This window comes from Vigna angularis, chromosome 11, assembly GCF_016808095.1.
Source record: "Vigna angularis cultivar LongXiaoDou No.4 chromosome 11, ASM1680809v1, whole genome shotgun sequence".
Classification (NCBI taxonomy): Eukaryota; Viridiplantae; Streptophyta; class Magnoliopsida; order Fabales; family Fabaceae; genus Vigna; species Vigna angularis.
Window position 1 is genome coordinate 22,722,921 of NC_068980.1, and position 23,860 is coordinate 22,746,780.

General features: G+C 36.8%; 2 protein-coding genes across 2 annotated transcripts; both read right to left on the minus strand.

Annotated features, from left to right (window-relative positions):
• Positions 1-6,145: 6,145 nt before the first annotated feature.
• LOC128194669 (uncharacterized) lies at positions 6,146-22,345 on the minus strand. Its single transcript, XM_052870231.1, has 8 exons — positions 22,187-22,345; positions 21,578-21,660; positions 21,155-21,236; positions 7,579-8,018; positions 7,379-7,505; positions 7,005-7,283; positions 6,814-6,918; positions 6,146-6,728 (listed from the first exon to the last, which is right to left on the minus strand). Exons 4-8 carry the CDS (start codon positions 8,013-8,015, stop codon positions 6,213-6,215), a joined length of 1,464 nt encoding a protein of 487 aa, XP_052726191.1. The 5' UTR covers positions 8,016-8,018; positions 21,155-21,236; positions 21,578-21,660; positions 22,187-22,345; the 3' UTR covers positions 6,146-6,212.
• LOC128194670 (uncharacterized) lies at positions 11,623-15,042 on the minus strand. The gene is made up of 4 exons (XM_052870232.1): positions 14,531-15,042; positions 13,021-14,448; positions 12,670-12,928; positions 11,623-12,360 (listed from the first exon to the last, which is right to left on the minus strand). The coding sequence occupies exons 1-4, from the start codon at positions 15,040-15,042 to the stop codon at positions 11,623-11,625; spliced, it is 2,937 nt and encodes a 978-aa protein (XP_052726192.1).
• Positions 22,346-23,860: the final 1,515 nt, after the last annotated feature.

Here is a 23,860-nt window from a genome sequence, read left to right on the forward strand (position 1 = left end):
CTTGGAGAAAACCAGGTAAGGGGAAGCTAGATCTGTGTATATAAATTGTAGGAATAATAGGTTTGATATCATATTATGATTATTTGATGAATAATGTTATGATTAGAGTATCCTTCTTAACTATGAATCTGTATGAGTGATGGTAGAATTATACTGTTGTAAATCTGGGAAAGAGGGGTGAAACAATGGGGTTTTCTGGGTTTTCTGGACTCTGGTGCGATTCTGCAGAATTTCTGCAGAATGCGTGTTCGTCCAATTTTGAGGAGTCAAAATTGGACGTTCATCCCATCAGGGCTTGACCAAATAGTGGTCGGCCAACTTCAGAACGTTCGTCCAATTCTGGTGAAATTGGACGTTCGTCCAAATTGTTGAGCGTTCGGTTCTGAACGAACGCCTGCGTTCGTTCGTCATAACATATGGGACGCTCGTTCAAATCGTATCTAAACCGTACATTAATGAGCGTTCGTCTGTAACTTAGTATTTTCGTGGGACGTTCTGGAACGTTCGGTCTTGGTCTCAAGACGAACTTCCATAGGATGTAATGAGCGTTCGGTCATACTATGGGTTAACGAGCGTTCGTTCTTGAGGATGTTTGATCTTTAAGCGCTCGTCCAAACAGTGATGAATTCAGTATGGCGTCCAATGGTTTAGCGTTCGGCCTAAGTAATTGATCTTAGCGTTCGGCTCAGTAGTGAGCGTTCGGTTTTAGGTATAGGTGAGCGTTCGGCTTTTGGATATAATTGAACGTTCGGTTTTAGGTATAAGTGAGCGTTCGGCTTTTGGATATAATTGAACGTTCGGTTTTTGGTGTAAGTGAGCGTTCGATTTTAAGTGTTCGGTGTGGATCTTGGACGTTCGTCCTTGGTTTTTGGGAGCGGACGTCCTTGGTTTTGGGAGCGTTTGCCTTGGTTTTTGGGAGTGTTCGTCCTTGAGTTGGTGAGCGTTCGTCCTTGAATTGGTGAGCGTTCGTGCTTGATTTTGGTGAGCGTTCGTCCTTGGTTTTGTGAGTGTTCGACCTTGGTTTAGTTGTGTTGTGAGCGTTCGTTCTCGATGATGTAAATCCTCAGGAAGTACTCGTCTGAAGTAACGTACGACTAGGCTTGGTCTCGAGCGTTCGTCCTTGGAGCTCGATTAATAAGGTTTGGTGTTCATCGGCAGCGTTCGGCCTTTGATGAGGATTGATTTCAGAACGTTCGTCCTGACAGCCTCAGAGTTGGAAATAACGTTCGACAATAATGCATGAATCCGTGGGAGTATTTTGAAGCAATTATTGAGAATTGTTAGTTATTTCCTTGATCCAATATTGGTTTAGTTATACATATTATTGAGAATATGTATGACTTCGTGATTGAGCACGTTTATTCTAGTTATACATATTATTGAGAATATGTATGACTTCGTGATTGAGCACGTTTATTCTAGTTATACATATTATTGAGAATATGTATGACTTCGTGATTGAGCACGTTTATTTTGTTGGAGGTGGTACATACACTATGTTATTTACTTGTAACTTCGTCGGTCTTTTTAGCATTTTTGCTAGTCTCACGCGTGAGACGGAGATTCGAGTGTCACCTTCTTCTGCGCGAGGAGGTGAATGTCTCGCCCAATGACTTCGGCTCGTGTTGAGTATAGTGCATCGTTACGCGTAGTATCGATGTTTTTACTCGTTAGTCCTTGAGGAGTCGTGGAGATAGGTCTGAAGTCGCGATGGATGACGGCTCGGGTCGCCTGTTATTGAGAGCAGGTTATGACGACGAATTACAAGTAAACGACATCAGTTTATGAAAGACTAGTCTGCAGTGTCATGTGAGTCGATTTATCACGGGAATTGTTATAGTATATGTAGTGGGTTTATAATATGATAATTCTGGTTATTCATCTGCGTGTTGTGGTTGTGGTTTCTAACCGTGATGGTCGTACAGATACGGGAGAGATGGTAGTGCAGATAAAGTTGGATTTGGAATACTTCGAGAGAGAGAGACGAGAAGTAAAACTTGTTGGGTCTATAGGTAGTAACGAGCATTCTTACTAGTGACGTTCGGTCTTGGTGTTATTTATTTTCAGGTAGCGAGCGTTATTAGGTAACAGTTGATCTTGATGATAGTGGATCTGAGGTAGCTAGCGTCCGATCTTAATTTGGTAACCTGAGGTTTAGTTTGATTACGTTCGGTCAGTACTGAGGTGTTCAGCAGAGTACTCTAGGCGTTTAAAACCAGACTCAAGTGTTCTTTATTATAATGTTCTGTCTTGTAGTGATGGTTCTTAGGAAATGATCTTTATTGCTGATGTTGTAATCATTTACGGTGAGTGACTGGCCTTGATATTCGTTGAGGTAGCGATCGATTAATAAGTAGTGATCAGTCGTGATGATGCATGATTCAGGAAGTGATCATTCTCAGGTAGTGTTAGGGGCGGATGATGCTTGTTTCAGATAAGGATTGTTAACAATTAGCGGTTGTACATAGGGAACATCCGGTCTCGATGAGGTTACCCTCAGATAGTGTTAAATCCAGTAAAGTGATCAATTAAGTGTTCGCCCGAATGGTACTTAATCTGTGGTGCGCGAGATTTGATCTTTGAGCAATCGTTCGAATAGTGTTTGAAATAATAGTAATTGTTCTAGTAGAGTACACTGTCTTAACGTGAAGTCTAAGTACTTGATCTTAATCAGCGTTTGATCTTTTGGTATTTGACCTAATGGTATTCGGTATAATAGCGGTTGATGTTTAGTTTCGAGCCTAAGTGATCAATCTTAATATTCGTGTAAACAGTATCCGATGTAATATAAGTTCGTTGTTTTATCGTTTGATTCAATAATGATATGATATCTGGGTATGTATTGAGGTTGAGGGTACTGTAGTAGGATGTCTTGATCTGTGGTTGATTGTGGACATATTGAGGGGACTAAGAATGAAATTACAAGTGGGGCACTTTCCGTTGATTTGCTCATCAACGTATCGTCCGGTTGAGAGTTTATTGTGTACTGGGTTGATTATTAGGTACTATGGAATGAGTGTCCAACAGGAATTGTGGTACGTTGGTTTGAGGATGTCTGACTTAATTATTATATGATATTTGTATCGAAATAACTATGCACGTTTTATATATGATGTGTTTCAGATTAGCTCACCCTTACTTTGCTTGTTTGTGCATGTGAATGCGATGATCGTATAATGTGTGATGTTATACGGGAGCAGTTGAAGGATTGTCACGTGATCCTGTGCAAATGTAGGAAGAGATGGAAGATCGAATTAGAAGGATTCAATGTTATCTTTGCAGTTACGTCTGAGCTTAAAACTGATGTATAGATTTTAGTTGATGTTCGGGATGTTATGTATTATTACAACATTTAAGTTTTGAAAATAATTTTTTTAATTTTTGGTGAATTTTTGGGATGTTACAGACGGGTGAATCAACAACCTCTTCAGTATTGCATACAGAGTCAAGAGGTAGAAGTTCAACCAGAGGAACTGGACGCGGTAAATCAAAGGAGAGGCAATCCAAATCCAGAAATCATCAAATCTCTAACAAATCGAAAACTATCGAATGTTGGAATTGTGGGAAGACTGGTCACTACAAAAATCAATGCAGGAGTGCCTCGAAGAAACAGGAGGTGAAAGATGAAACAAACGTTGCTACGACCTCAGGAGGAGGTGATGCGCTGATATGTTCGTTGGAAAACAAGGAAGAGTCTTGGGAGTTAGACTCTGGAGCATCCTTCCATGCAACTTCACAGAAAGAACTATTCGAGAATTATGTTCCTGGAAACCTTGGTAAGGTTTACCTTGGTAATGAGCAGTCATGTGAGATTGTAGGTAAAGGTGTAGTAAAGATTAAGTTAAATGGGTATGTATGGGAATTGAAAAATGTCAGACATATTCCCGACCTGACGAAGAACTTAATCTCAGTGGGTCAGCTAGCCAGTGAAGGCTACACAACAATCTTCCATGGTGATGATTGGAAGATTTCAAAAGGTGCGATGACAATTGCTCGAGGCAAAAAGAGTGGCACTCTTTACAAGACAGCAGGAGCATGTCATTTGATTGCAGTTGCAACAAATGAAAGTCCCAATCTATGGCACCAAAGACTTGGGCATATGAGTGAGAAGGGGATGAAGGTCATGCACTCAAAAGGAAAACTACCAGGTCTTCAGTCAGTAAAAATTGACATGTGTGAAGACTGTATACTTGGAAAGCAGAAGAGAGTGAGCTTTCAGACAAGTAGAAGAACCCCAAAGAAAGAAAGGCTTGAGCTCATCCACTCCGATGTTTGGGGACCAACGACTGTCCCATCCGTCGGTGGGAAGCAATACTTCGTGACTTTTATCGATGATCACTCCAGAAAGGTATGAGTTTACTTTCTGAAACACAAGTCTGAAGTATTTGAAGCTTTCAAGATTTGGAAAGCTATGGTGGAGAATGAGACAGGATTGAAGATTAAGAAACTCAGATCTGACAATGGTGGTGAGTATGCAGACACCAGATTCAAGAAGTTTTGCTATGAGCACGGAATCAGAATGGAGAGAACATTGCCAGGTACGCCTCAACACAATGGTGTAGTTGAGCGTATGAATCAAACGTTGACTGAAAGAGCCAAAAGCATGTGTGTACAGTCAGGCTTACCAAAACAGTTTTGGGCAGAAGCAGTCAACACAACAGCTTACTTGATCAACCGAAGTCCATCGGTACCATTGGAGCACAAGATACCAGAAGAGGTATGGAGCGGAAAAGAGGTAAAACTCTCACATCTTAGAGTTTTCGGTTGTGTAGCATATATGCATATCAGCGATCAAGTTAGAAACAAACTTGATCCAAAATCAAAGAAGTGTACTTTTCTTGGTTATGGTGAAGATGAGTTTGGCTACCGCATATGGGATGATGAAAACAAAAAGATGACCCGCAACATAGATGTAATCTTCAATGAAAAGGTGATGTACAAGGACATGCATAATATTGACACCAGAAACTCTGAAACGAGTGGACCAGTTTATGCAGAGGTGGAAGATATCCTAGAAAGTCCTATATTGAGGAGTCCTCAGCCAGAGGAATCAAATGAAGAAAACAATGAGCAATCAGAACTTCCTACTCCAACTCTTGTATTGAGAAGATCGTCTCGGCCCCATGTGCCTAACAGGAGATACATAGATTACATGTTACTGACTGATGGAGGGGAGCCTGAACATTATGTGGAAGCTTGTCAAACCACGAATGCCGACAAGTGGGAGCTTGCTATGAAAGACGAGATAAAGTCTTTGATCTCAAATCAGACATGGGAACTAGTTGAGTTACCTATGGGAAAGAAAGCACTTCATAACAAATGGGTGTACCGAGTAAAGGAAGACCATGATGGTTCCAAGCGATACAAGGCCCGACTGGTTGTCAAAGGATTTCAGCAAAAAGAAGGAGTTGATTACACTGAAATCTTTCACTACAAGAAAAATCGCATTTATATACGGCCGAAATCCGTATATAACATCGAAAATCCGTATAAAAAGTGGTGTTATATACGGATTATATACGGTCAAAAATCCGTATATAAAAAGGGCGTAGATAAGATTACATACGGATTAGCCGTATGTAACTTATATACGGATTATCCGTATATAATTTATATACGGAATATCCGTATATAAATTATATACGGATTATCCGTATGTCATTTATATACGGAATATCCGTATATAACTTATATACGGAATATCCGTATATAACTTATATACGAAATATCCGTATATAACTTATATACGGAATATCCGTATATAAATTATATACGGATAATCCGTATATAATTTATATACGGATATTCCGTATATAAATTATATACGGATTATCCGTATATAATTTATATACAGAATTCCGTATATAAGTTATATACGGATATTCCGTATATAAGTTATATACGGATATTCCGTATATAAATTACATACAGCTTGACTTGAACAGCAGACCTGGTCATCCAACATCCAAAAAGGGACAATTTACAAGACCTGCCCATAATACCACACAGACAATTCACAAGACCTGGACATTATATCCATTCACAAATTTGATAAATAAATTAAGTCTTTAAAACCTACAAACATGCATTTCACATTAATCATAATAAGAAAGTTTACATAATTGTTAATCATAATAAGTTCAAATAACATGAAAAAAGTCATTGAGGGAATAAGTGTGAGTCATACACATGTCCTACTTCTAAAAACATAACTAGTAATCTCCATAAACAGTATCATCTTGTGGTTGATCTGTTGGTTGCTGTGGTTGATCTGTTGGTTGTTGTGGTTGTTGTGGTTGTTGTGGTTGTTGTGGTTGAACATTAGCTTGTGGCTGATTCTGGGATTGAAGAAATTGTTGTGCAATTGCGGCTGCAGGAGGTGGAAGATACTGCATCATGACACCAATAAAGCCTTGCAATTGAGAGTTCATCTGTCGAAGTTGGTCATCATGGGTTGATACTCGTGTGTGGAGGTTAAGAATGTCCTCTGCAATCGGTTGCTGAGAAGAAGATGCCTGTGTCTGTTGTATGTAACTATCGACACAGTCATCTTGAGCACTGACATTTCCAATGCCGTATACGCGTCCCTTGTACCTTCCACCAGCAACATCCAACCAACATTGGTTCCTCAATCTTTCCTCATCTGCAGGGTCTAGGGGAGCACATGTTGAAGCCCCAACGGATGCTGTCTCAGATCTTATTTGAGAAAATCTGGCTTCAAACTCTTCCTGTTAAATGAATACATGATTATCGTTAAATAGATAGACCTAAGAATAATATAACCTAATAAAGAATAAGTTAGTAGAAACTAACATGTGTCCGCCTAGACCTTTCATCGACAAATTCTCCTGTTGATGCTCGAATATGTGTCTGCTGAAATATTTCATCAACATGCACTGACCGACCAAGCTCCTGTGACTGCAAGCAAAGAAGATGTAAGTTGTTAACGTCAAATATTTTTAAAGTTTATCCGTATAGAAATGTAAAAATAAATTTATATGTACCAGACGAATTGCATGCTCATGCACGCTAATGGATCCCCCAATGTGCAAACAACCACCCTTGTCAGATGTCCTGTTCTTTTTGGCTGTTTCACATTTTTGTCTATAAAGTGGCATGTTCCACTTCTCCAAAAGACCATTCCAAACAATATCCCCCATCCAATCAGGTTTTTTTCCTTCTGTTCGAGCTTTTTTAAACATCTCAGATAATCTATGAGATGCTTTTGTGTGGAAATTTTTTTTCACCTTTTCTTCATGGTTAGACCTCCATGAAACCTTTCTCTGTTGACAAAAAAGATGAATATTGGATAAGATAATTGAGGACCTTAACATTTAAAATTAAGTGTAGTACATAATGTAAATGAACACAAGTGTACCCTAAAACGCTCAAAGAAAACATCTCTTCGTGTCTGAGGTATTTGTCCCCATGTCACCCATGGCTCATCAAACTGTGCCTTGATGGTGGCTGTGATTGCTTTGGATGCTGTTTTTGTTGGATAAAAGCTATACCAAAATAAAAGTGAAATATTAGAATAATACAGTATATGCTTGGAACATTAAATTGATGTTTTCTTACCCTCCTCCAATAGGTGTAATGATTGGACGATTGTTGGAAACATCTTCAAAGTCATTGGCTGCTGAACTTGAACGTGGAGGGTTATCCCCTATAGGAGATGGTGATGGCATATTTGTGGGAGTTGTTGGGTTAGAACCAACATGGGGGGAGGGTGATCTCCATTGATCAGCAGCAAATTGTTGTGAACTAGGTGTCAAAGGAGGAACTTCCAACGAAGGTGGAATTGGTGGTGGAGTAGGTGTCAAACCAGGAACTTGTAATGGTGGTGGAACAAATCTAGCAGTGGAGGTAGAGGTAGGTGTAGATGGCTGACTACTTGAAGCATTTACGTTATTGAAACGGTTTAACAACTTGACCATATAAGATTTCTTCTTGTCCTTCTCCTTTTCTGATTTTGCTGAAGGTGGAATAGGAGGGTCACAACCATCTGATGCCATATTCTTGAACAAAAAACAAAATTGTACGGTCAATTTATTTTTACAATTGAATGGAAAGGAAAAGTAAGAAAAGAACATTTTGTGTTATTATGATATTACCTATTAAATGTGCAGGGAAAAATTGCAAAACCTATTATTGAAGCCTTGAAAAGGAAAGGTGCTTCTGCTATGGGATTTGTTGGTTTCTATTGGGGTGGTAAGTGGCTTCCACTAAATTGGTTTCTATTAGGGTGGTAAGTGGCTTCTGCTATGGGATTTGTTAGCTATAAAATGAAGTTTTTTTTTTTTGCAGTGAAAAAACTTCATTTTATAGTGCAGTAAACTGGAGAGATATTGTTGGTAAGCTGGTCTAGGTGCTGTGAAGAGTAGTGCAGTGGGAAACCTCCACCTGACAGTAATCTGAAGTTACAAGAGAGAAGTCTAATTTGAACATGAATTGATCTGAGATAGGGATGTGTGAACTGTTGGACCAGTCAACTTGTTGCTGCCAGTCAAAAACTCTAATGGACAGTTCAGATTATTCTTATGCAACTTGAGATAGCAAGTCATTACATCTGAAGATGAAGAGCTGGAAAAGAGTTGGACTTATAAACTGGTCACTTGAGTTACTTATAAATATAGCTAGTGTAGGTTTTAAGTCAGATTAGCAATCTCACATTTGTAACATGTCATAGACAGTTGACCCATTTCTGATTTCCACTCATGGGTATACAAGGCAGAAACACATTCCATTAGATACGGGTATACAAGGCAGAAACACATTCCATTAGATACAGTTCATTCGTTCCAACAACTTTCAGTTTCTTAGTTTTAGTTTTCTGAGTCTTTGGGTTCTTACAAAGCATTGTATGATTACTCATTAGCATGTTTTCTGTGTCACCCTTGCCATGAAAGCAACTGGGTGATCATTATAAATAAAGCACACTTTTCAAACGGATTGCACTACAAGCAAGCTTTCCTTCCTATTTCTCTCAGAGTTGTTGCTGCTTTCAAGCTGTAACATTCCATTCGAGAGTCATGATAACTATCTGCATATTGCCTGCAATATGCAGTTTTAGACTTTGCCTGTATAAGGGTTCACAGTTTTCTGGTTCATATATATTATACATTATCCACATCCCTTTTGTTATATGTTTATCTTTGGCTCATTCAAATAGTTAAAAAATGATTCTGCATGCTCATTAACAAATCAGATCACTCTTAGATGTTTATTCATTTGGTTAATTGAATGCGATGTTTTACACTGAAGGATTTGAAAGCTGAGGATAAGTTGGGAGATGTTGAGTACCAAGCAGATAAGACTACGAGACAAGGAGGATATACAGCCACAAATTCGAGTGTAGTATATATATATATTAGTATGTGTGCATAAAATCAGATTCAATTTACTTTTTTATGTTTTAGTTCTTCTGTTTCCTTTTACTTTTTTAATCAGTTTTTAGTTTTTACTAACATTAATTCTTTAGACATCATTCAAGCAAAATTTAGCGAGGATTGACTATTCACAGCAATTAGAAGGAATAATAGAAGATCTAATAGTAAGCAAACATAAGAAACCACAAAATTATCCAAGAAAAAAAAACTATGATTTTGGAGAGTTATGCACACATTTCAGAAGATTAATAAGATGATCTTCTAAAGCCCTTTTGTGCTCCCCCAACAGCCTTTCAATCATTGTCGGAAGATTCTTCCGAGGAACTTGTCTCAGCAAGACTTTCAACCTGATTGCTCTTTGGCTTCTTCCTTCCACTAGAAGATTCTCCTAATGTAAGTGTACGTTTCTTAGGATTCTCTTCTGGTGCATCAAGTAGAAGTCTTTCTCCTCTTGCGGCTCTGCTTGAGAGAATGATTTCTAGATTTGGGTTTGGAAAGGATGGGTCAGAGATGCGGTTTAGGATTATCATCTGAGTTAGAATCTTGAAGATGAGAAGGGAGCAATAGCATTCTTCTATGTTTGGATTGTAGTTGGCTAAGGTTGAAGGGGTTGTTGGTCAGCAGATTGAAGAGGGCAAACTTCTCTAGCTCCGTTACCTTCCTGGAGGGGTTAGAGTGCAGAGTGGTTCTCCTACACATGCGAAGCAGATTCTTGGCTTCTTCAATCATCATATCGATGACAATGTCATCGCTGATGAATGTCCATTCAAAGTTCTCACCACAGAGAACTTTTTCTACGTTCTAGTTGAAGGCATATTCTTCATCCTAGTCATCCTAGTCATCCGTCAAACAAATTCGAGTGTAGTATATATATATATATATATATTAGTATGTGTGCATAAAATCAGATTCAATTTACTTTTTTATCCAAAATTTAGAACACCCTTGGTTCAAGATGGGCCTTTCTTTCTAGTCAATTTATTTGGCACTAAGCAATAATTTTCTTGAAAATAGTACACTACAGAAGACTGGATTGCTCCTGCACAATCCAAAAAAGAGCTTAATTATTGAGTTAAGTACGACTGGCTTAGTGTTGATGTGTCGTTCCTAATATATTCTCCTTTGGATTGGTTGATATAAAGTGTGCAGCGTCAACATCACACTTGCAGCATCAACTGCATTTGTTTGTCACATGCTTACCTGCTTTCTCAGGAATGTTGTCTCAAATCTTGTTTAACTTTACTGCTTAATGTTTTCCTTCAAGTTGTTTTCATGACCAATATTTTCTATTAACTCTGCATGTGGAACAAGGCCAAAATAGTTGACTAACAATGAGGACGTTCCCATTTTACAAACAATTTCTTCGCATCACGACACCAGTTCACTATGTTTCAACAGGGGAATATCCAAAACAAACACTAAGTCTTTAGAGTTATGGGGTCACCTTAGTCAGTGTAGCAGGGTACATGTGTGACCCATATAAAGGATAGATGGTGACCATGTGAATTCCACGTGACTATGAAACTGAATCTGGTTTATACTTATAATTTAAGCAAATAATCAAAACCCAGTCTCTTCTTACAACCACTGACTTATCTTCTTTCCAAATATTCAAATATCTTCAACTAAGATCTACCCAACTAATGTCAACATCAGATCACCACACGACATAATACCCTCTTAGGACCATAGATTGAAAATTGCTCTATAATCCGTTATTGGATGATCTAACTATTAGTAGTTGATCCAATTCTAAAAGATGCCAAAAGACGATAGACTTCACAATCAAACCCAAGAGCTACTAAAATGAACACAAAACTACACTCCACATTCAACACGTATTACAAACTTAGATAAAAGCAGAGTAATTATGCGAGGGGAAACAACACCCAGATAAAAGCAGAGTAATTATTAATTTTAAAAGTATAAAAGACAACAAAAAAAGATGGATAGATAGATCTACAGTTTGGAATCAGGAGGTGAATAATCCAATCTTTTATATTCTTGAAGATTAAAATATAAATGATTTATTTGTAAAAATCATGTGATGTTTAAACCAGTAAAGAGATTAGATTTTCATGAATAAAACAGTTAACTGAATTGTACTGAACTAAAAAATAGTTCAGATCAGTTACTTTGAGCTGTTTTTAAGTACATTACAGTTTTCCTAAACTAGTTTATAGTTAACTATAAAATTTTACAATACAATGTAGTACACCAACACATCGTAACTCTATTCACTGCTAGAACTGTGAAATGAATCTTCATCCTCATCTTCACTTTGTCCCTCTTCACTGCATTCTTCTTCCGATTCACTTGTTTCTTCATCCATATAGCGTTCAACTGATGGTACATTGTTGGGGTCCACTTCTTCAAGACCGGCTTCTATATCTTGCAATCGGATAACTTCTTCAACTTGAATGATGTCATTAACATGTGACATTTCCTCCACTTGGTATGGCTCAATGGCATCTACCTCATTAGAGTCTATACGACCTCTAGGTTTGGTCTTTATTGCAACACACCAACCCCGTTTGTCAGTGCGCGATGCAGGATATGGTACATAATACACTTGTTCTACATTATGTGCAATTATAAAAGGATCAAACAAGATATATCTTTTATCCATTCGAATATCCACAGTGCCATACTTTGAATCCACTCTTGTCCCTATTCTTGATGGATCAAACCAATCACAATAAAATAATACAACCTTCTTTTCAATGGTTGAGGTATTATACTCGAGCTCATATATGTGCTTAATGACACCATAGAAATCATCTTCACCCCCTTTTGTAAGGCCTTTAACATGAACCCCACTATTTATAGTCTTCTTGCCCTGGCTCCATGCATGGGTATGAAATTTATATCCATTGACAAAGTAGGTATGCCATTCCTTCACACATCTTAAAGGACCAAGTGATAAATCTCTAAGATGTTGGTTTCTGACACTTAAAGGATCGTTATGAACCTACAAAAATATATGAACCTATTCAATATAATTAAAAATGAATCAATATGTGAATAACAAATTTATGTCGAAGAATTTGATAAGTTGTACTTGATCCCTGAACCACAATGGGAAATTTGCATGTATATGTGTCGAACTGTTTGACTCTGAAAGTTGATAGGTATGTAAGAATGAGCTGTCCATAGGTATGAGATTATTCAGTCAATATCAATTTAATACTTAAAAACAAAATCCATAGACAAATGCAATTTATTTGGAGCCTTACTGAAGATAAGGTTGAACTTCATTTCAATTGATCAAGAGATGAACATGAGCTGATCTCAATTCTTCGTCACTTAGCCAATGAGTTGATTCCCTCCCGGAATGACGACCACCTTCGTCAAACACTGATAATGTTGTCCTTTCAACTTCAGTGTCTACTTCATTTCTTATGCTTTGTGGTGTTAACATAAAGTTCTTGAAGTAGTGTGAACAAAAATGAGTTGTTTCTTTGTGCAAATATGATGCCACTATTGATCCTTCTACCTTAGCTTTATTCTTAACTGAACGTTTAGCATATCCCATGAACCTACAATTTAAGAAAGTGGTATGTTAGTTTCAATATGTGTTGCATCTAAATTCAACACTTGAATGAGATATTGTCACCTTTCAAATGGTTACATCCACCTATATTGGACCGGTCCACCAAGTCTTGCCTCATATGGAAGATGTACAGGGAGATGTTCCATACAATCAAAGAATGAGGGGGGGAATATTCTCTCTATCTTGCAAATAATGATTGGAATGTTTTCTTCCATCTTCCGAAGGTCGACCTCATTCAATGTTGTACAACATAAATCTCTAAAGAAATGACTTACTTCTGTAATGGGATTGAGAACATGAGTCGGTAAAGAACTAAACGCTATAGGAAGTAAGCATTCCATAAACACATGGCAGTCATGACTTTTCATCCCAATGACCTTTCCCCTATTCACATCAACACACCTTGACAAGTTAGAAGAATATCCGTCTGGCATCCTAAGATCTTTCAACCACTGACAGACCTGTTTTGATTGGTCTACTGAAAGTGTATAATTAGCTTTTGGCTTGTACATCTTTCCATTTGTATGAGTTTTGAGCTCCAAGTCTTTTCGTTTACAATACAAGCCTAAATCCATTCGGGCCTTTTCATTGTCTTTTGACTTTCCACTGACATTCATCACAGTATTAAAAATGTTGTCAAAAAAATTCTTCTCAATATGCATGAAATCAAGATTATGCCTTAACAAATTATCCTTCCAATATGGTAGATCCCAAAAGATGTTTTTTTTCGTCCAATTATGCCACTCACCGTATCCATCTATTCTTGGTGCACCATTTTCAGTTACTTTAGGATAACCATTAACTCTATTCCAAACTTCTGTTCCCGTCAAATATGGTGGCGCGTCTTCCATGTCCACTTCCCCCTTTTTGAAAGCATTCTTATTTCTCCTAAAGGCATGGTCATTTGGTAAAAACCTCCGATGGGAGTCAAACCACGAATTTTTTCGCCCATTATATAATCTAAAAGCCTTTGAATGCTCCATGCAATGTGGACAAGCCAATTTACCATGGGTGCTCCATCCAGACAGCATACCATAAGCAGGAAAATCATTAATTGTCCACATTAGCATTGCCCTCATGATAAAGTTTTGTCTCCTTGAAATATCGTATGTTATGACACCACTCCACAACTTTTTCAAGTCATCTATCAAGGGCTCTAGGTATACATCAATGCGTACTTTTGGATTGAATGGCCTCAGAATGAGACAAGTCAAAAACATGTAGGGTTTAGACATGCACATTTCTGGAGGCAGGTTGTACGGCGTGACAATTACTGGCCAACACGAATATGGTATAGATGATGCCTGCACATATGGATTAAAACCATCGGAGCATAAACCAAGTCGAACATTGCGTGGCTCAATGGAAAAATCACGATGTACTCTATCAAAGTGCCTCCACGCCTCTCCATCACATGGATGACGCAAAACACCATTTGACGACTTGTTGTGATGGTGCCATGTCATTTCTGTTGCAGTTTCTTTTGAGGCATACAATCTTTGAAGTCTTGGAATTATTGGCAAATAGAACATGGATTTAACGGGAACTTTTTTTTTTTGAACTTGCTCCTGTCTTGTGTTGTTGATACCTTGGCTTCCCACAAAATTTGCATTCAACTAACGCTCCATCCATCTTACCATATTCATTATCATAGAATAGCATGCAACCATCCACACAACAATCAATCCTCTGCGACTGTAATCCCAGCTTCGACACTATCTTTTTTGCATCGTAGTAAGTTTTCGGTAAACCACATTTGTGTGGTGTTACATCCAAAAGCATTTTTGCAAAAAAATCTATGCATTGGTTAGGAATATTCCAATTCGACTTGCAAGCTAAAAGCCTCACACACATTGATAATTTGGAGTCTGATGCTCCTTCATACAAAGGCGTATTTGCCTCCAACAAAAGGTTATAAAACCTTTGAGTTTCTTCATTTGGAGCCTCTTCTATGTTAGAAGAATTTGATGCTTGGAAGGGTTGTCTTTGTATGAGAGCATCATGGACCATGTCTTCCATCGTGATAACTTGTTCATTTGGTTCACCTTCTGTCTCCACACCCCTGAAAGTGACATCATTATCTATATCAGCTTCTTGCATGGTTTCCCCGTGATCCTCCCAAATGAAATAATTAGGCTTGAAACCGTTTTTATACAGGTGAACCTTCACAACTCTTTCGTTCAAAATCTTTGTACAATCGCACTTTGAACATGGACATCGAAGCCCCCCATCTATTTGATAACGGTCTTGTTCACAAGCTTTAATTATAAACTCTTCAACACCCAATACAAATGACTCTTTCAACGCATCCTTCCTCTATAACACCTATCGTACATCCATGAACGATTTGGTGGAACTTGATCCATGTTCTGTATACATATCAATTAACGACAAATTAGCCATTACTTAATACAAGGCTAAATTAATTGAAAGTTCAACACTAAACAATCAAGTAATTGAATTTCCATCACTGCTCCTTGGAAGGTAATGTTAGGTAAGTACTTAGTCATGTTAGTTTACAAGGTTTGGCATATTACATGGGGTATAGATGTTCATGCTTTATGAAAAGTGATGTTGTTATAAAGAGTACACATGGTTGGATACTTTGGGATGTTGTTTGTGTATGAAAAAGTGTCATGGATACACTTTAAAACCATGTATATTGTGGATATCTTGTTTTTAGCCTCTTGCATTAAGTATACATTGTTGGGGCACTTATCTATACTCTTTGACCAAGAGTGCGGGTAAGAGAGTATTGAGTATTCTCTTCCATTGTTTGAAGAGAAAAGAACGAGTTTTAAGTATGAGAGGAGTGGAAGTGAGGTTTGAGTGAGTTGGGGTACATGGGTTCATACAAATAATGAAGAAAGGAGAACTTTGGTGTCAATGGTGTGGAAAAAGATCATGAAAGAATAATAGTGTTAGTGGAGTGAGGAGATGGACATGCTACAAATCACCTAGCAAGGCAAGAAGAGAAGATGGAAGTTTTGGAGTTGGAGTTGAGAAGGGGCATACTTTGATTGAGCCTCAACAAAATGAGGAGGAGGATTAGGAAGAGCTGAAAAAAAAATTTCAATATTTGAAATGGAACAAGACTGGCAGAATCATGTGACCATATGTCATTACCAGACAAAGCCAAAAAATGCCAGTGACACCATGGATATTTTGTTATTAAAAAATAAACTGTCAAATTAGGAAATGCTAAGAGGAAAACAAGCATAAATTATGCTTGTAAGAAGGAGCCAAGAGCAAGAAGAACTCAGTATAAGAGGTGATTCCTTCACAGGAATAGAATTGATTTTATTGGAGTGTGCGTGCTCAAAGAACTTCGACTTAATGGATTAGGTTATTAGAAATTGTAGCTGACACCTACAAGGTTCCGAGCTGTGATGAGTGAGTTTATCTCTTCCTTATAAGAAAAGTTGGAGTATGTGAAGAAACTATTGAAGAGTCACTATGTACAGAGAAAATATGTTCAATTATTTCCATATGTAGACAGATAAGAAGAACAGAACCTTGATCAAATTTTGTTAATCATCCAAGGTGAAGAGCATTTATGTGGAACTCTACTTTTACCTAGACACACTGAACCAGGTGTTTTCTCATATGAATTCACCCCAGATTTTCCCCAGATGCAATAACCGTGATGGGTAACCTAAATGCCCTGGCCCCAACTTTTTCCATAATGCATTGGTCCTGGTTTTTCCCTAAATTCACTGTCCCCAACTAGTTGCTAGATGCACTAGCTCCAACTATTGCCAATTTACCATTGGTCCTAGTAATTCCTGCAATGACCCCAACTATTTTCTAAACTCACAAGTCCCAACTTTATTCCAAATGCAAAGGCCACAACTTTGTCCCAAATCCCAGAGTTGTTTCTCCAACCATTGTTTTCAGTCAATTTTGATTTTTATGTTTTTAAACATTGAACTTGCAGGGCAGTGAATTATTTTCTTGTAACAAGCTGACACTCAGTAAACATCCTCTTATGGAGGAGTGTAGAAAGACAGTAAATATCTAAAGATATTATCTTGATATTAGAGGGTAGTGGTGAAGTTTGTAAGGTCACTGTTTGTTAGGGAAAGGAAGTTTGTAAGATGGGAAATTGGACTTTAAGGTCATTGTTTCCTATATCACATTATTCAAAAACTAGGCTTCTACTCTACATTTATAAATTGGAAAAGGAATGTTTGGGGTATTGTTTACTAAAGAACCAAAGTAATAAATAAGGATTCCAAAACAAGCAATGGTGCTGCTTGCAGCACTCATTCTAATGTACAAGAAAACAAAATAAAAATATGGCAGAAGGCATGATAGCCAATAGTAGAAAAAAAATTAATAAATATATCTATAAATGCTAAATATAGAAAATAGAATACAAGATAAATAAATAAATTAAAGAAAACAAACTCATTGACTAAAATCCAAGAAAACATCACAACTCCAACATTAATTTGGGAAAATTAATCCAAATAAAAGGTTAGAACCACTTACTTGAGTTTTGATTTCACTATTTTACTACAAATTTGGGGGAAATTTTTACCTGATGATTAACATAGTTCACAGTCAAGACAAACAACACATCTTACTGGAGTCCTAAGAAATCAGACCACACACAGGACAACCACACCATACACACAAGGAACAAAGAAACCAACACAGAGCAAAACACAGGAGTAAACATACCTTGCTTCAGTTTCTGATAGATCTTTTGCTTCACTGTACAACACTTTAAGCCTTCCCAATGAGGTTCCCCACAATTCTCAACCACTTCAGCTCCTATATCAAAGTCAGAATAAAATTTCAACAAAAAATAAACACATATTATAGCAGAATAAAATCACAAACATCTAATTATCATTCTCAAAAATGGAACCAGCACCCTAAATGAAATATGTTATGGATGATTCCTTATAGATTTCTAAATATGTGAGTTAATAGTAATATTGAAAGGTGATGTGCAGAATAGATTGAGGTTCATGATGAGTAAAGGTGAAATGAAAAGGTGGTGAAATTTTGCTCAAGTTAAGATGTCCCTCCTAGGTCTTTTGTTTAGCCTATAAAATTACGTAAAGCATTCTAAATTGGTCCCATAGATGTGGGTTGCTCAAGTACCTAAATTGACACGTGAAATTAATTAAAATGTAACAGGTTTTACAGACATCCCTTCCCCTTCCCTGCTTTTTATTTTCTATTATATTTTGTAATTCTAATGTGCCCAAAATGAGAGTTAAATTGCTCCAATAAACCAATGAAGTTGCTTCCTAGGTACTTTGTTGCACCATCACTATGGGAGAGAATTAATGCATTGTCCAATCAATGCATTAAAAATTTTCAATGCCAAAACAACTCCCTCAATTATTCACCTCTCTATGCTCCTCCTCAATCATACCTTACAGTATATATATATATATATATATATATATATATATATATATATATATATATATATATATATACACTATAATACAACTTATCCCTAAAGTAATTGTGTTCCTAATTTCAGGCTTGCCATTTGGCCTTATGCCAAGTTGATACTTAGTTGCAAGCAACATTAGACACAAAACAGAACATTGAAAGCAACATTAGACAAAAAACAGAACATCATTTCAAACAATTAAATGGAATCTCACAACAACTCAATAAATGCCAACAAAAACCATTAATCTCTTCATTGCAGATTAACAAAAGAAACAATATATAACACTCTATCTCTTGAGATATCAGTATTACATTATCCTCTGCTCATACTAAGGTTATATTTTAAAGGATTTCATGGCTATTTTTGTCTTCATTTGGTGAATATATATATATATATATATATATATATATATATATATATATATATATACGTAATATTAAATTTTACTACTAGATATTGCTCATGCAGAATATATTGTTTTGGTTTTGTAAAATTTAGGTTGAAGTTGTGTTAAACAATCAAGGTGAAGAGGAGAGATGGATGCATTATCTTGAGGAATCATTACTCAGGCTCTTTTCTTTGCTTTGAGATATCATATAACAACATGGTATTAATTTTTATTTATTTATCATATAACAACTTTATATGATTAAATTGAAGGTGTTCAAACTGTCAAACAGCAAGGAAAAAGACCACACCCGAAACTCACTGGTCCACTTAAAAAAAAATAACCAAATCAATGGTTGGAAACTGATTTTGCAGTGCTGGTGTAAAATTAACCAAATGAACAGTAACTACAAGTTTCAAACGGTAAAAGACACATGCACAAATGTTTAAACTGCACTGAAATAATCAGATTCTATAATTCACAACAGTTGTAGCTTAAAATGCAGCAAAATGTGATGATTTAAAGGTGAATTGTGCATATAGGCTTCTCAAGGACCATTTCAAATTTGCACACAACTTTCAATTGACAACATACACTTGCTCAATTGGTTAGAATACATAGACACAGCCAGTGGCTTCATATGACAGCAGCAGTTGTTTAAAATGTCGAAAAATGCATTGAAAACTTTTGCAGATTTAATAAAACAGTAGATTCAAAGCTGGCTGGTTCAAATAAAGACTCAAAGAATGCCTAAACACTAGATCTAACTGCAGGATATCAGCTACAACATTTAAAGTGACCTAAAACCACACAAAGACAGCAAGCACGGTGCAAACACTTCATTTAAAATTGTGACAGTTTTGAAATCCAGAATTTAATCAACTCAACCATTCATTTTTCAATTCTGTGATTGATTGGAGTTGCTATCACTTGAGACATGCTTAAAATCATAAAAGAAACTTGTCTCAAGCTTTATACACAACAAAACTGAGCATAAACAGTATTGACCAAAGCAGACCAGATCAGAATACTTGGAGTATATATGAGAAAAAGAGCTTCAGACTAGATCTCTCTACTGATTTACTGATTTATATTCATATGTGTGTGTGTAAGGACCACTGGCTTAGAACCAAAGCTCAAGAAAAGAAAGAAAAATACAATAGAGTTTACCATTTTAGGTTACAGATGAATACAACACAAAACAACTATTCTATCAAGGATACAAAAGGGAAATGTGATAGGTTTGGAATTGGTTATAAGAGGAGGGATAAGAGGTATAACTGAATATGACAGTTATAACCTCTTGTAAATGTTTCTTTTTTTTCATATAAACTGGCTATTATAAGTAGTCACTGTGGTGGGAGGGAAACGAGGTTGTTGATATTTCCTAGGAAGTAATAGGTTGTGGGAGTTTGAGGACAACTCGAAAGTCCTTCTGTGTTGATGTTTTACAGTCTTGTACCATATTGGTAGAAACAGTGCTTGTTTCAATAAGAACCTACCAAGAACGTGTCTTCTTTGTTCTATAATATTGGTTGAATCTATCAATTGGTATTTAGAGTTGGTTCTGTGGGGGACACAAAATAGGGTATGGTGCGTATGAGAATGGAGTCACACATGGATAATGTGGAAAAGATGATGCAAGAAATGGTTCAAGATCAAATGAATATCATGGGAGGTTTCAATGCTGGGAAGATTTCAGTCGTGGGCTAGCTGTGGTGGTGGAGCAAATGTCAGCAGCAAGGAATATGTCTGACGATAATTCTAGCTGTGGTTTCATGTTTTAAACACTTGAATTCGCCAGACAAATTCGACATCTATAGTGCTGGTTTAATCTTTCTATAATTGGTAATTATCTAATGGTGACAAATTCTTCTCCTATGATTGGAACTAATCAGTCAATATATGTATTAAATTTTATATGCATCCACATATAGCTCCCTTTATCTGATTAAGCTCATATTTTGAAATGCTTAAGGTTTATACCACCCTCTTATAGGCTTTCCCTGGTCTAAGGACTTATAATAGCCTTATTCAATACACAATAAAATACAACACAAGATCATTCTTTGATTTCTTATACAGTGTATCTATAGGATATTTGATAGGTCCTCTTTAACTGTGTAATTTCTAAAGGGTTGTAAATATAATTGGGAAAAGAATCAAGGTTAAAATGTAAGGTCTGGGGCAATCCAGAAACAAAAGCTGCCATTTTTTATAAACACCAGAACAACACATTAATTTATTACTGAAAAATGAACATAATATTACAAGATCTTACAAGATAATATATCTTAAATTATAAAACATGCAATACAGGCCTTTTCTGTATTCAGAAAGATGATTATGAGAGATAAGTAACTAAAACACAACCATCATTGACATACAAGATTGAGTAATACCTGTAGGAGTATCGAATACAGCTAACAATCTCCTGCCAAGATCTTCAGCTAAGTTTAGTACTTAAAACTTGGTTTGAAGAGGCTGGATAAACATGAATTTCAGAAAATATATCAATAAATCTCTTCCACAGGTGCACACATCCTAACAGTAAGAAAGATGTTTATGTTTGTATCCAAACTAGTAGAAAACAAATACTTCTACATGTAATCATAAATAAAAAGATCAATCATTTCAAACATTAATCAAATTATACTCTAAATCCTGACCAACTTCTTAAAAAAAATCTTAAACACAACACTTGCCATCAGATAAGATGCTTCAGTTACATATCACATAAAAAGCCAGAATCTGACATCATATATTATATTTACAAAAGAAGAAAATCATATCAAACCAAAGTAACAAGACAAACCAAAACCAACCTTAAACACTTACAGATTCAATATGCCCAGTCAATGAGTATACTAAGCTTTCGTCAAATGCATTCCAAACACAAATTCTGCATCTGCAAGAATATCATGCAACCAGATAAAATAATAATCTTCTAGCTTCAAATCATGAAACAAGATTACAACGGCTACAACATTATTATCCTCACACTTGCACAAGACTTGTATGATAACAAGAACAATGCTTAAGTAATTAAGGGTTTGCTTAGTAAAGAAAATTATTTTACATTTTCATCACTTGTCCTATTACTTATAACAAAAGAAGCTACTTGTTGTCAAACATTTGCACGTTAAAGGATGAAAACACCGAAATGTTGTTTCACTCTTTCCCTTCAAATCAAATATCTAAACACAAAATAACTTCAAAACAATGTCACAGTTATCAAATCTTTTAATAACCACTTATATCAGGATGCAGAGGTAAACACATAAATGGAATACACACTTTCATGCATTTTTCGACCTCCTCAACACAAAAACTCATCTCCATCAACATCCCATATCCCGTCCCCTCCCTGAACACCCATTTTCAATAACACTCAAGGTTTAACACAAACCTAAATCTAAACAATTGAAACTTACAAGGTGTAGAAGAGAATGCCAGCTCCAGCTTATATCTTCCACATCGACGAAACCAACCTACGTTTCCTTAATCACAATTTCAAACCTCCAAACAACGACAACCAAAAATAGGTCAATGTGACAACAACTAGAGCAAAAGGAAAAAAATTAACCTCAAAGCTTCAACTACTCACCGGGATTCGAGGATGACGACAACTACGGTTCGACTCAGGGAAAACGATGCCTGCAATGCCATACTACGGTTCGGAGAACGAATGCCAAGTTACCGTTTCAGTGAAAGCGATTTCAGAGAACGAATGCCAACTACGTTCGAGAAGGAGTGTGAGCTCAAGACTAACAGAGTTGCAATCGGACACGGAGAATGAGTGGAGGGAAGAAGACAGTGCAGGGAGAATGTTAGGGATGCATAATGAGAAGAGTAAGGGGGAGAAGGTTAGGGTTGGAGAGTGAGAAGAATCGAAAGTAAGAAACAATCGAGACTGAGAAGACTCTAAGAACAGTGCACGTGCTAATTTTTTTAATTACATACCGATATTACAGAGGGATAATCCGTATATAAAATTTTCCCCCAATTACATACGGAAAATCCGTATGTATTGCCATTATTCACATCCGTATAAAAATTCCGTATGTAAAATTCACATTATATACGGATAAAAATCCGTATATAACATTCCGTATATAAATACCATTTTTCTAGTAGTGTTTGCTCTAGTTGTCAAACACAATACTATCAGGACTGTGCTAAGTATTGTGGCTAGTGAGGAGCTCTACCTAGAGCAATTAGATGTGAAGACTGCATTTCTTCATGGAGATCTAGATGAGGAGATTTACATGCACCAACCTGAAGGCTTTTCAGAAGGAAAGAAGAAAAACATGGTGTGCAAATTGAATAAGAGCCTGTATGGCCTGAAACAAGCTCCAAGACAGTGGTATAGAAAGTTTGAAAGCTTCATGCACAAGGAAGGTTTCCAGAAGTGCAATGCTGATCATTGTTGTTTCTTCAAAAGGTACAAGTCCATCTATGTCATTTTGCTACTTTATGTTGATGACATGTTAGTAGCAGGATCAGATATAACAGACATCAGAAATTTGAAGATGCAATTGTCAAAAGAATTTGACATGAAGGACTTAGGCCTAGCAAAGAAGATTCTTGGAATGCAAATCACGAGAGATAAGAAAAAAAGGAGTTTTGCAGTTATCTCAGGCAGAGTACATCAACCGTGTTTTGCAGAGATTTAACATGGACAAGGCCAAACCAGTCAGTACTCCTTTGGCCAGTCATTTTCGTCTATCCAAGGATCAGTCTCCTCAGACAAAAGAAGAAGAAGAGATTATGGCTAAGATTCCGTATGCTTCAGCCATTGGAAGTCTGATGTACGCGATGGTATGCACAGGGCTAGACATTGGCTATGCAGTAGGAGTTGTAAGCAGGTTTATGTCAAATCCAGGTAAAGCTCACTGGGAAACTGTGAAATGGATTTTGCGATATCTACGAAAAACTAAGGAGAGGTGTTTGTGCTTTAGTAAAAGTGAACTAAAAGTACAAGGTTACGTAGATGCAGACTTTGCTGGAGAAATTGATTATCGAAGAAGTACCACTGGCTACATATTTACTGTTGGAACTACAGCTGTTAGTTGGATGTCACAAATACAAAAGATCGTTGCTTTCTC